A 13,602-nucleotide genomic window follows, 5' to 3' on the forward strand; every position below is an offset into this window, starting at 1 on the left:
CCCTCCCGACTTTGTCCTTCTCCAAGAAAGAACGTGCTTGTCCTGTGTTTCTCGCACTTGCCTGTAGATCTGCCATAGCACGCTGGTCTGGTTTACAGCCCTCCTCTGTGCCCAAATAAACCCATCTTTTGCTGGTAAAATAACTGGCAGCTTTACGGCTCCCGGTATAACACAGGGCCACACATACAGCACACAGACACGCACCATATGTGAGGTATCAGACTCTCGTGGAGGGAGACTGGGGACAGAAAGTTCAAACGGCCACCGGGTTAAGCAATTCTCGAGAAGATGAGTCACAGCCTGGGAGAAAATACTGGCAAAAAACACATTTGGTAAAGGACTGTCATCCAAAATAAAAAAATAACCTCTTATAACTCAACAAGGTGGCAACCAATCACTTATAGAAATGTGCTGAAGACCTGAGCAGACGCCTCTGGGAAGAAGACACACAGCGACTAAAGCAAGCCCATGGGACGCGCGGGCGGAGCCGTCCACTGACCACCAACTCTTGGTTTCGGCTCGGGTCGTGATCCCAGCCGTGAGGTCGAGCCCAGCGTCAGGCTCTGCACTCAGCACCGAGTCTGCTTGACATCCTCTCTCCCACACCTCGTGCGTGCTCTCCCTCAAATAAATAAATAAATCTTTTGTTAAAAAGCTTCTGAAAAGGTTCTGCACATCCTATGTGGTCAGGAAATGCAGACTAAAACCACAGTGAGACACGAGTACACACCTATCAAAGTGGCTCAAAGGCCAGTGGTCCCAAGCGCTGGCAAGGAGCAGAGCAGCAGGAGCTCATGTTTGCTGCGGCTGAGACAGGCTCTCGTCTCAGCCGCCCACAGCACCGCTTAACCACATGCTCACCGCCTGGCGGGAGGGTAACGAGACGGGGGACACAGAGCACACGGGGCACACGGGGCACACGGGGCACATGGGGCAGGCACGAGCTGCTGGTGCACGCACCCGCACAAAGACCCGTAAAGGCAAAATGTAAGTGAAAGAGGCCAGGCTCCAGGGTCCACATGCTGGAGGATCCCATTCACTGGACGTCAGGAGAAAAACAAACCGTGGACAGAAAACGGATTAGTGGCTGGGGCACTGATCAGACACAGGAAACCAGGAGATCCTGGGCAGGAACAGAGAGAAAGACTGAAGACGATGGGGTCTGCGCGCGGGCCCCGCCTCGACACCAGTGGGAGCAGAGACAAGCTTCTCCTCTCCCTGAGCTGGAGGGAAGGAGCCCAAGACAGGCATCAGACAACCTGCGTCTACACAGCACTGAGGACACCCCAGGACACGAGGGCCCACCAGCAAGGTGGGGACTGTGGCCGCAGCTGTGGTTGTGTGGGTGTGGCTGCTGCAGTCTGTGTTTGCGTGGGTGCCGTGACTGTGGTTCCAGCGGCACGGCGGGAAGCTCCTGGCAGGCTCAGGTGTGCAGGGTCCCTTCACCTCCAGGAGGGGAGGCATTTTCTGTCTATTTCAAGCATCAGTGGGGTTAACTAAGCCGCGGAATGCACACGTACCAATATGCCTTGTGCTAACTTAAAACTAGAAGTTATTTCACTGAGGATTCGGAATCCAGAAATTTAACAAAAAAGAGCATTCTAATCATTGTTTGCCGTGAGCTGAGCCCTGCGGGTAGATTTTTGTTTTTGCTGTTCACCAAATGCTTCTTTTGCTCATAGGTCAGACCCCATCCTCTGTGGTAATCTGAAGGAAGGCTGTTCCTCAACACTATCCTGACTTTTCTAGAAGATACCGGATGGGCAGGTGGGTGTCACTGACCAGTAGAAAACGTTGCTGTCCTGAACGTCCAGAAGCAATCACCCAGCTTCACATAACGATGTATTCTGGAATCTTCTCGTAGGTCCCACACGACCACCGAGCCGTGCACTGTCCCAGCAAACAGTAAAAAGGCTTTAAAAGGGCTAAAGCAGCAACACGTGACCTGGAATGACACACAGGAAGCTGGAGACTAAAAATGTGAGGCCATGGTCCGGGGAGCGCCAACCCCCCCCCCCGCCACGTCCCACACTGTCCCTGGGAACCCCGACCCAGAGCTAAGCATGTGCAAGTCCGCGCCAGCTCCGGTGAAAAGCAGGAGGACGAGCTCCCCTGAGGACTGGCGGTCACAGACATGGCGCCTCGCACACACCTGGGCACACAGAGTGTGCACCCCGACCCCTCTGTTCAACCCAAGTCACCAGGCCCAGAACGGCAACGCTGTGCTTTGTCATTTTATTGACATCCTGTAGAAGTTACTCTTCTCAACTACTTTGGTGAACATCGGTGACTCTGAGATCAAAGAGCACATGAACAGGAAAATACAAGTACGTGTTTCCCCAACACACACGGAAGCAACACAAATGTGTTTTCCCAACACAACATAAAAGGGCAGCTCTCCCGGCGTATCTGTTAACGAGGGGCTGGGAGGCGCGCGCGAGAGCTCTGCCTCCCGTCAGCCCACAAAGAAACTCCTGAAATACCCATGACTCAAATCCTGCGAGCCAAAAAGGACACTTCTGGGGGCCAGAGCCGTGCCGAGGGTGACCAACATCTTCACGAAGTCCGTAGCTACGCTGGTACCTACTAATCCCAGTGGACCCACAAGGCTGTGATGACCCCACATTTCTTCAGTCTGAGTTGACCTATGAACTAAGAATTTCTAGCATCAAAGCAGACACATGCCTGTGTCCCCTCACACCTGCACACAGCTGAGGGCAGCCAGGGAGAGCAAGAAATGACCCCTGAGTCCCCGTGGGCCCATGCTGCCCTGCACCGGACACCACCCCCTCCCACGGCCGGGCCTTCCTGTCCGTAAACCTACGACTCTCCCGGGGCCGTACCTTCGACTCGCATATCAGCACCTTCTGGGGCCCCGAAGGCTGCCAGATATCCCACACACACAGTACGTATCTGCTGTCCAGAGCAGGGGCGAACGGAGCTCCAGGAAGCCCGTGCACAGACACCAGCGTCTGTCTCTGCCCCCGAGAGGCACATAAGCACAACACTGTCCGATCTGGGGGTAAAAATGAGAGAAGCGTGTCGGCACGTTGGTGTTTGCCGGAAACCACGTTAAATGAACACACAAGAATATCCAGATAAGGGCACCTGCGTGGCTCAGGCAGTTGAGCGTCTGCCTTCAGTTCGAGCCGTGACCCCAGAGTCCTGGGATCGAGGCCCACATCCGGCTCCCAGCTCAGTGGGGAGTCTCTTCCCTCTCCCTTCCCCCATTCATTCTCTCTCAAAGTAATACTTTGTAAAAGGAATATTCAAAGTTCCCCGGAATGAACAAAGCCCTTTCATAGCTGCCTGGGCCTGAGGTCTGGGTTTCGGCAAGCGGCCCCTGCTCTCCCTGAGAAAGGCCTGGTCGGCCTCAAGGTCTCCTGATACTCGGCGCAGGCCCCTTCATCCGCCAGCTCTCCCAGGGAACCAAGTCGCCTGCACATGATCTGGAGTCAGGCCGTGCAGGGGACCCATTCGTGCCTGGCTCAAGCCCCCTCAAAGCCTGTGGTTTTCACTCAGCGAGGCCTTCTCCCTCAGGACCCTAGAGCACCGGGCCTGTCACTTCCTGTCCTCAGAACTCACCCCTCAGGCACACGGCACATTCACCCCTCCAGTCACCTGGAGGCCAGGGTTCCTGCCCCCTGACCCGAAGAGACAGCAGCCAGCGTTGGCCGCATCATTCGGTGGGCCGTGTCTCAACAGCAAGGACGGGGCCGCCCAGATCCGTGAGAAGCTCGGGCTGGGGCGTACTGAGACCAAGTCCCAGGCTCACAGGTGAGACCCACTTCTCTGTTAGAAAACCTACCATCTAACTAACCTCTTTTTCCTTCCGTCACCTCAAAATTCATGTCACTGAAGGGGCACCAGGTGGCTCTCTGGGCTGAGCAGCCAACTTGGTTTTGGCTCAGGTGGTGATCTCGGGGCTTTGAGCTGGTGCCCCACGCTGGGCTCTGCACCGGGCGTGGAGTCTGCTTCAGGTTTTCTCTCTTCCTCTGCCCTCCCCAGCCACCCCGCACATTCTCTCTCTCTTTCTCAAAAAATACGTTCATGTTACGAAACACAAAACGAACAAGAGAAACCTGCACACCATTTGCTGGGGGAAGCCGTGGCCCACCACACCCAGGGCCCCGTCCTACGAGAACATACGTGCGTCCCATGTCCCTCACAAAGGATCCTAGATGCGTGTGTCTGGCCCAAGCGCCCTCGGCTTTCGTGAACCACTGTCACCAGTCCTGACCCGGACGAAAGCACATCTTCAACTCCCATGCCTTGGGGTGTGGTGGGTGTAGCAGTGTGACATGTGTTCTGAGCTCTACAGAGACAATGATCAACTATTTTTCTTATAGGGTAACTCTTACCTTTTTAAAAATGAAAAATTCTCACAGAACGTGAGATCTTTTAAACTAATATTGCCATTTTTGGACCTAGTTAATGCGCAGGAACACAAGAAAGTCTAAATCTCTAGACAGCGGACAGGCCAGAAGAAACGCCTCCAGCGAGCGGCACCAACGCCCGCTCCCCGGGGGCCCCGGACGCCAGGCGAGCGGGCCACTGGGCACCTGGTAGGTCGTGGCAGCTGCAGAAGCTGGTCTTGCCGGCATCGCACTGTGCTTTTCCCGGCGCAACTCCAATACTGCCCGACCACGGGCTCTCCCTGCCGGCTCTCTCTGGCTTCGGGTAAAGCCTGAGGACATCCGTTCTCTCCCGACAGGCGCGCCATCTGTGCCCTCTGCGTGCAGCACGAGACGCGAGTTACTGAGGAGACTCACACACTCCTCTGCCCTCCTTCAGAGCGCAGACCGGGACCAGGCTGCGGCCACGACCTCAGCGGCTGGGACGAGGCAGAGGTGACCGGCTCCAGCGACGTCAGCTTGAGCACGTGAGCGCACTGGGCTTCGGGCAGCCTCAACAGTCACACGCACACGCAGCCACTCGGCCTGCGGCGCTCGGGCACTGCTCAGGGACCGCCGAGATCCGGGGACGGCCCCGCGGGAAGCCCCGAGCAGTCAGGGACAGCCCCTCGCACGGCTCCCAGGGCTGCCCTGCAAGGGGCCCAGGGAAACCACAGAAGGGACTGGAAGAAACAGGATCTAACCCAAACCCACAGACCCTCAGCTCCCTGAGGAGGATCTCCCTGAGATCACAGCGCGCCCGGCTGTCCCGTCGGAGGCATGTTCACTTGACTCTAAGGCGGCTTCCTTTTTAGAAGGAGACCCACCTTGCCCTTCAGAGGGCCGCGGAGGCTGGGTTGGGTCGGGAAGCCCCGCGACAGGGACACGGGAGGCAACAGTAAAGAGCGCTCTGTCCGCACCAACGCACCCGCAGAGCAGCCCTTACTCTGAAGGAACGGCAGGCCGGTGTTCAGCTGCGAGGACCTGTCACTGATGGGCAGGGTGCCGTCCTGCGTCCCAGGGCTCCAGCCGGGCTCGGGTCCCAAACGGTCCTCTTCAAGCAGAACCGCAATCACCTTTCAAAGACAGTGAGCGGTCCTTCGTAAGCAAACATACGCACTTTCGTAAGAACAACACAGAACGCACAAGTCATGACCTATGCATCTATCACATTTCCGAAAACAACTGCTTAAATTCCAGACATCACAGAAACGAACAGAACAAAATTACGTTTTTCTTTGTGCACAATAACAGAAACAGAAGAGGTAAAGTGACATTAACATAAACCCCGCAGGAGAACCCTTACTTAAATGCTTTTGCTAAAAATAACAGGAGAAGGAAAACAGTGGACCACCCCAGCCTTCTTGACTAAAGAAGGGGCACAAACGTGGCACGGACACACCACCACCGTCTTTCTCATGGGGACGCGGCGAGGACAGAATGAGCCGTTCGTCTCTGGCATGGTTCTAACAGGGTCATGTCTAGTTAGGATGATGACGGGGCAGGGGTACACGCGGCAGAGCCAGGAGACACGGGAGGCCGGGCTGCAGAAGGTGAAGGAGAGCCGGCAGGTCAGGGTCAGCCCCGACCCGACCTGGCCCGCTCTGGCCTCGTTCATTCCTGCTCCACCCCAACCTCCTCCTCCTCACCCTGTACCCAAGGGCTCTCTCCTCGTAGATCCCCATTAATGGACCCTAGAAGAGAGGCCCATTAAATTTAAAATTACGTGAAAGTGTCATCTATCTGAGGAAGCACAGACCCTCTCCCTAACACACGCGGGGGGGAGAAGGGACCACATGTGACCAGAACACAGATGGAGAAACAGGCTGGCTCCAAACCCACCGTCAGGGTCTGTGCTCACCACGCGTGCCGCTCCACAAAGACACAGGAGACCTCGGAGGGCATGTGAGCGACTCGTCTCTTGATCGACTCAAGGAGTATTGCTAATGTTGAGCCTTCGGAGAGACTCATGCGGAAACGCGGAGGGGCCGAGTGTCTGCTCAGAAATAGCTGGGGGTGGGGGTGGGGGAGTGAGGGGCACGGATAAGCCCATCGGCCAGGAGTGGACAACCCGCAGTGTGCATGGGGTTCAACAGGCTGTTCCCATCATCTTTGGAGGCATTTTGTAAATTTCCACAATCAGTTAAAAGTCATGAATTTACTAATTTTGAAGACTGTAGTGAACAGTTGCCTTCACAACTGAGCAAGTCTGGCTTTCCGTCTCTATTTATGCTAAACCTAAGCCATCGGCGTGCCAGTACGGAATCCCCACACACACACGCCTCGTGCTGACACACGTCCCACGGGGGCGGTCGCGCGCGTACCTGGCAGGCCGCCCGGAGGAAGCTGGACAGCCGCGGCGTGTCGACCTTCGGTGCGGTGGCCACATCACAGAGCTCTCTGCTCCCGCTCCCTAAGGAGAGCAGGCTGCGCTGAACCAACGAAGTCGACCCTAAACTTCACGTTTCACACACCTTAGGGCTCAAAGAGTTGTTACAAACTTTTCCCTGGAAGGAAAAGTCAGAGAATTTTATACTGTTCTCTAGATCCATCACGATTTTTTTCAAAAACAGCTGCACCTCGTTTTACAGAAAGTCTGTACACAGGACCCTACTGACATGCTTCGGGGAAATAGTTAAAGGCATCAGTTTATTCACTTTGTGTCAGGGTTGGGCATCTTCTTCTCTTAGTGGGGGCTTCCCTGAGAAAAGAGAGCAATAGGCCCCCCACACAGGCTACGTCCCGTGAGGAACTATCCATTAGGAAGGCGACCCGCGCGGAGCACGGCCCCAGCGCTCCCCGGGCCCTCCCCCGGAGCAACAGCGTGTCTGGAAACAATCGCATCGAGGAAGTTCTCTATTAGTGAGAACAGGCCCATCGGAAAGCACCTGTGTGAATGTGGCCTCCCTCTGTTTAGGAACCAAAGAGTCACCAGCCCCCGTCAAGGCCCACTGGGCCCCTAGCTCAGGGCTCATGTCAGTGAGTCCCAAGAGCTAGCTTGCTCTTGGGAGGAACAGAGTGTCTCCCTAGTCACACACTAACAACCACACCTGGGAAACAGCACAAGAAAGGACAGGAAAGGTCACAAACACCACATCGTGACACAACATCGCGACACCGCAGGCGGCACTCAAGAGCAAAGACCTCTCACCGCCTGACGCAGCGGCGCCCTCGGCAGGGTGCTGCGTCCACACCCCTCGGGTCTCTGTCTCCTCAGTCTGGATGTCTCTGTCCACAGCATCCTCGTTGTACTGGACGTAGGCCTTGAAAACGAGAGAGACGCTGGAATTAGTGCTCGGTGTCACCTTCCGAGCTCCTTCCCACCCCCCAAAAAGGAAAAAACAAGTTTTAAAGTTAATCATGAGTCTTCCTGTTTTTGTCAAAGGTGTTGGTTGGAATAACAACCCTGCAGAGACCACTGGGTCTCACATGTTGATACATACAGGCCTAATTTTTGAAGGTGTTTTCAAATAATCACATTCAACTGTTGAGTAAAAATTGGACCGAAGCGGAAGGAGCTCCCTGAGCCGGAGCCCCCAGTCCCAGAGCGACCGAGTCAGCAGCTCAGGGGACGGAAGCAGCTACACATCAAAAGCCTGAGGCTCAGCACCCCGACCTCAAGGCTTCCAAGACCTTGGGGCTGAGGACCCAGAGCACCCGCCTCCACCTCTGCTGTAGGGCAAGCCCTGGGCACACGTGCATCAAGGGTAGGACCCGACCCGACCCAACCCGAGGAGAAAGGCCCCCAGAAGGTTCCAGCAAAACCTCGCAGGGGCAAAAACTCCCCACCCAACCTGCAGGAGGAGGTTCCCCCAGGACGGAAGCACCTCCGTGAGACACAGCTCCTGCCAGCCCAGAGAGCCAAGAGCATCCAACCCCAAAACCAATGGCCCCCCCCAGTTTCAGAGAGCACGTCCGCTTTACACACAGCTCGCTGCTCTCCTTCTGGCTGTCTGTTCAAACACGGCCCCAAGCAAGCGTTCTCATGGGGAGCCCAAAACCTCCGTTCACACAGCACAGACACTCCCTCATTCCGGACAAAACAAGTCAGCTTTGGTTTGACGATACTGCCGCCCAGCTCACCAACTTCCTGTCTTCTCAGAACATTCTCTGGCTTTGTAAAACCAAACGCAACTTGTTTTATTTTGCAAAGGCACATGCTTCAGTAAAGATCAATGTGTCGCGAATAGCTTTGAGGTGAGCAGGTCAACTGCTCAAGGACGGAGGGAGTCAGCCTCGAAGCCAAGACTGAGGTGGCAGCTCGCCGAGGTTTGCCCTGTGACCTTCTCTCTGTGGAAAGAGTCGTACAGATGGAGCAACCCCAAGTGCTTGCCGACCGCTGACAGCATCAGGGACAGAAGAAGAATGTAAGAGACGCTGCCCGACTTTACACCCTTGCTGGGAAGCTGGACAGTCACAGAACTAACACCGAGAGTCCAGCAGGGGAGTACAGCGTGTGTGGCGCGGATGTGGCAAGTCTGGAAGAGGAGAGAGAATTCGGAGCAAGCCACGAGGGAGGGCTTCACCTGAAGGACGGACGTGCACTGGGGACTCGCCGGGGAGGGGAGGGAGGAAAGCAAGGGAACAGAGCGAGGCGGGCAGGGGCGGCGGGGCGGGCACTCTGAGACCCGGGGGAGAAGGCAGGCATGGGCAAGGGATCCAAACGCAACTCTCTGCTTGACTTTTAACAAAACATCTGCACGTCTGGGAGCGTACCCCATTCCACGCGGGCCATCCGTCCCCGCCTGGGAGCCCGTGGAGCCCGGGGGGACGTCTGCCCAATCTCCCCAGGTTCATGTGCACCACATGATGGAGGCGCTCCCTCTCCTCAGGCCTGCACCCTCACCAGTCCCAGGCCCTCATGTTCCGGAACGGCACACGGCACAGTACGAGAGTCCCTCATGGGGCTGCACTTGCATTCTGCCACTTAGTTAACACATCTTTGCTCACCTGCTTGGTATTTCTTTTCCCGAAGTTTCTGATATACATGTCATATTCATTCACTGGAGGCAGATCCAAGAGAGAGAAAGTGAAGGAAAAATCCAAGTCCAGGAGCCGAAGCAGCCTCGTACTGCGCATCCTTTAAAACAAATGGAGGCAAGAGAAGGTCAAATTGATGATGCACAAAGGGAATCACGGGGGAGCATGAGGAAGCTTATGATCAGATCAGGTCATTGCCGAGGACCCAATTTTCCTGTGTGTGTGAGTCTGAGGTACTCAACAGTTGTTAATAACAAGTCATGCACCAGCAATGCAAAGAGAGAATGAACCAAATTTTTGGTTCTGATTCCGTGCACCAGACGTGAACACAAAATAAAGTTAGAATATGTGCTTGCCTAGAACTTCCACGGAAAGCAAGGACGTCACTTCATGAACTGATGCCTTGATCCGAAGGGTTACATCCTGTGAGGTCACCCGGGCTGTGGTCAGGTACACGCCATCCTTTAGGCCACCCTTCCGAGATGCTCAGACTGGAGGTGGCCAAGCAGCACACGACACCGCCCGTTGCCCCTCCTGCCCAAGGAGGCCGCCAGCGTGCTTCCTGTTTGTGGGTTCCCCTGGCCTCACGCACTGTCCTTCTCCACTCACCTGAGCTGGTCTCTCTTTCCTTCTGGGCCCCTCCTGTGGCCTGCCCAGGACCAAGCCCTGAATTCACAGCTCATCAGCCACACTGGATACGAGCTCTGCCTGGCCAGAGCGTTTGTTTTCTCCCATTTACTAGGATTTCCACACGGCTGGTGCTCAGACTGTGTGTGGGGAATGGTCTCCACCACCGGGCAGCTTGCAAAAGAGATCCGCCCCGTCCCCCCTTACATGGCCGTCCTCAGACATCCCACTAACGGCCACCTTTCCATGACCTTACGCTCTGGCCACTGTCACACCTTCCCGAATTAGCACCTCCACAGTCCTCCATGTTCAGCGTCATTTCTGACCCGAAGTAATTCAAATAATACGTACACTCATGTACCATAATACGGTAACATCCCAGGACCTGAAACCGTGGGATGACCTGTGCCCAGCAAGGGCCCCCCATTGCCTGCCACAACCAGTACACAGAACTTGCAACGATCATCTTCTTGCTTTATAGAACGTAATTCCAGCTGACGTTTATCTATGCCCACACATGACACTGTGTGGTTCTGATTCTCTCCGAGTTTCTAAAAATTACACTAAACCACATGTAGTTTCCAAGACTTGAATGAGGTTAAAGCAAAAACAAAACCTAGCCATAGCGGCAAAAACCGATATTACTATTGTGAAGGCCCAAAATATAAGGACAACAAAAATGATATGAAAACTGATTCTTATTAATCATGATTTATTAGTTTATTAAGCAAAGTTTCCTAAGTACCCACTAAAGTCGCGCACGAGCTAGATGGAATGATGAGTTTTAAACACGGTTTCCTAAAAAACATATCATTTTTACGTTTACTCCTAAATCATACTTGAGCCTAATATGATAAACCCTTCACTTGAGACTATACACCTTGACTTTCATAAATTTCTAATTTTATGAATTCTTAAATTGTAAGCATGGGCTGTGCCATCTGGGGGCCCTGGGTTCCCCGCTCAGCTCCGCCGTCCAGACGCCGACCCTTAGCCTCATGTCCTCATCGGTAACGCGGAGCCGCAGGGCCGAGTGACATGGTTAGCACACGGCGGCACAGGGCTTGGGACAAAGAGGGGAGCTCGCGCCACGTGTCACCAAGCACTAGTACTACGGACCCTGACAACTCAGCCTCCCCATCTGAGACAAGGACCCGGGAACACTGAGGCCACCGGCGTGCGGGCACTAGGTGGTGCCAGCTGCACCCCGAGGGGGAGCCCGGCGCCCACACACGGGAGGGCCCAGCTCAGGCAGGTCAGGGAGTGCATGGCTGTGATCCCTTCAGCCAAGACAGGCTCCGACTCCCAGGGTGACTCCAGGATCTGGACGCTGGACACCGAGCGGAGGGGAGAGCGGGCCACACATAGACACTATTAACACAACAGCAGAACACAGAAAAGCGCGGCACAAATTTAAAAATGTACCTAACGTCTGCAGTGAAAATGAAAAGAAAAGCTCCATTTTTTAAAGCATGTCGAAGTATATTAAAATCCCCTCACAAACTCCCAACACACCTACTTTTGCTTAAGGGCCTGAGTCCGACTCTTCTCACGGTGTGAGGCTGTAGCAAAATCAACGAAAATTCCACAAACTGGGGTTCTGGCGGGGGAACCGAGTGCACCTGCACAAAGAAAGAATGCTGCGTCGTGACACTGAAGCATCTCTCACGTGGGACCACTCGCTGGCTCCCGAGACGCTGGTTCGCCAAAGCTCAGAGAACCTTCGGCGGGTCAGCACTCGCCAGCTCGGCTCGGCCCCCTCTGCGGCCGGCACAGAACACGAGGGGACTAGGGGCGCTTGGCCGGCTCGGTCAGAACAGGAGACTCTGGATCCCCGTCATGAGTCTGAGCCCACGTGGACTGCAGAAGTTACTTCAATACATAAAACTTTAAAAAAATGAGGATAGTAATCATTCTGCCTACGTTGGTTTGCATTGTTGTATCATATTAATTATTAACCACAGTTCGTTGTATTAACTGCTAATTGTTTGACCAGATAATTTAAAGTAGTATATCACCCGGCAATATTTTTAACATTGTCCTATTTGATTTGGTGCTATGTTCAACGCTAGTTTTTTATCAGAACGTCACAGCTTTCCCTTTAAGCGACTTGAAAATATTTAGTTCTCCTCTTACAAGTGACTTTATCATAGCACAGTGCCATTTCTAACTTTGTAGAGGAAACCCCCTGGAGAGAAGGGCTCCCTCAGGAGTGCTCGTCAGACACATCCGGCGGCCCAGGTTCCCGACCCCATCTCCTCACACCGGGCCTCAGCCCCGCGGCCGCCGCCCACATAGGCTCTCATTGGCTCTGAGCCTCTCTCCGAACCTGGTCACTTTCCTGTGTGAAACTCAAAGGCGGTGGCATCCGAAAACAGGACGTGCTACAGACGGGCCTACTGACACCACGGGAAAGGTGAACAGGGCCGCACCCAGGACTGGTGGCTCCTGCGTGAGCACCCCAGAGCGACCTGTGCTCACAGCCGCCCGCAGGCTGCAGGCCGCCCCCAGGGAGGCCACACGCAGCTCTCCCCCTCGGACGGTCCCTGACGCACAGGACCAGTATCTTCTGAGTGTCCCACATGGCACCCTTGCGGGAGCACAGACACTCACACGTCTGCCACCTAATTAGAAGGATTCTGCCCCCAAGGACCGTGCGGGCGTGGGTGCCCGCTGTCCTGAGAGACGGACGCGTGTACCTGTCTTCGAGTCCCTCTCACCCTCCGGCGGACCCTGCTTCTGAGCCAGTCTGCAGGACAATTCGCTGACCCTTTCGTTCTCGGCATTAATGGCTTTCTGAACTTCTTGTATCTCCTTTTTTCGGGCCAGAGGAAGCTCTTCGATCTTCTCTCTTGCTTCCAGCTCCTCAGAGCTGTCATCTCCGTCACAAACCTCAAAGTCATCTTCGTAGTCCTACAAACAAAAATCCCAGCTTTGGACCTTGGAAGACAACCTGACTTTAAAGAACACACATGGAACAAACGCACCGTCTAGAATTAAAATAGACAAAATGCTCATTACAGGTAAGAAAAATTTTTACAGTTAACGGATGTCAGTGTCACTGAGTTAAAAATCTGCATAAACTGCTGCCTTTTTCTCTGAAAATGAACCCCACTGTACAGATTTACATACACTGACACCTGTTAGTAACACTGACGTGCTAACGTTCTGTGCTGAGAACGTGACAGGGTGTTGGGGGGGGGGGTGTCCTCCGCACACACAGATGTTTGTTCCAATATGCGCACTCACATCTGGGTGCAGTGCACTTGATATGTGCAATTGTAAAATCATTGAATTACATCGGATTGGTAAGCATTGAAAGAAGTATAGCACTTTTTATTGGTAACAAGCCTAAATCACCCAGATATAGAGTATTAAGGGTAACGAAAAGAGAGAAATAAGGCTATTAAGTTAAGAAAGCAGATTTTAGGGCATCTGGGGGGCTCAGTTGGTTAAGCGACTGCCTTTGTCTCAGGTCATGATCCCAGAGTCCCGGAATCAAGTCCCGCATCAGGCTCCCGGCATCACAAGGAGTCTGCTTCTCCCTCTGACCATTTCTTCTCTCATGCTCTCCCCCACTGTCTCCCTCTCAAATAAATAA

At 54.2% G+C, this 13,602-nt stretch overlaps 1 protein-coding gene across 6 annotated transcripts in view; it reads right to left on the reverse strand.

The window, feature by feature from the left end:
* Positions 1 to 13,602, reverse strand: part of DYNC2I1 (dynein 2 intermediate chain 1) — a 114,447-nt gene that overhangs the window by 16,649 nt on the left and 84,196 nt on the right. For 5 of the 6 annotated variants that reach the window (XM_059395988.1, XM_059395992.1, XM_059395990.1 and 2 more), the window contains 8 exons: positions 12,701 to 12,914; positions 11,521 to 11,623; positions 9,345 to 9,474; positions 7,546 to 7,657; positions 6,719 to 6,807; positions 5,323 to 5,470; positions 2,844 to 3,016; positions 1,783 to 1,945 (listed from right to left, as the gene is read on the reverse strand). In XM_059395988.1, the coding sequence (XP_059251971.1) occupies positions 1,783 to 1,945; positions 2,844 to 3,016; positions 5,323 to 5,470; positions 6,719 to 6,807; positions 7,546 to 7,657; positions 9,345 to 9,474; positions 11,521 to 11,623; positions 12,701 to 12,914 (1,132 nt within the window). The remainder of the gene's footprint in view (positions 1 to 1,782; positions 1,946 to 2,843; positions 3,017 to 5,322; positions 5,471 to 6,718; positions 6,808 to 7,545; positions 7,658 to 9,344; positions 9,475 to 11,520; positions 11,624 to 12,700; positions 12,915 to 13,602) is intronic. The other variant, XM_059395989.1, reaches the window with a different exon arrangement.

Source organism: Mustela nigripes, chromosome 4 (assembly GCF_022355385.1).
Source record: "Mustela nigripes isolate SB6536 chromosome 4, MUSNIG.SB6536, whole genome shotgun sequence".
NCBI lineage: Eukaryota > Metazoa > Chordata > Mammalia > Carnivora > Mustelidae > Mustela > Mustela nigripes.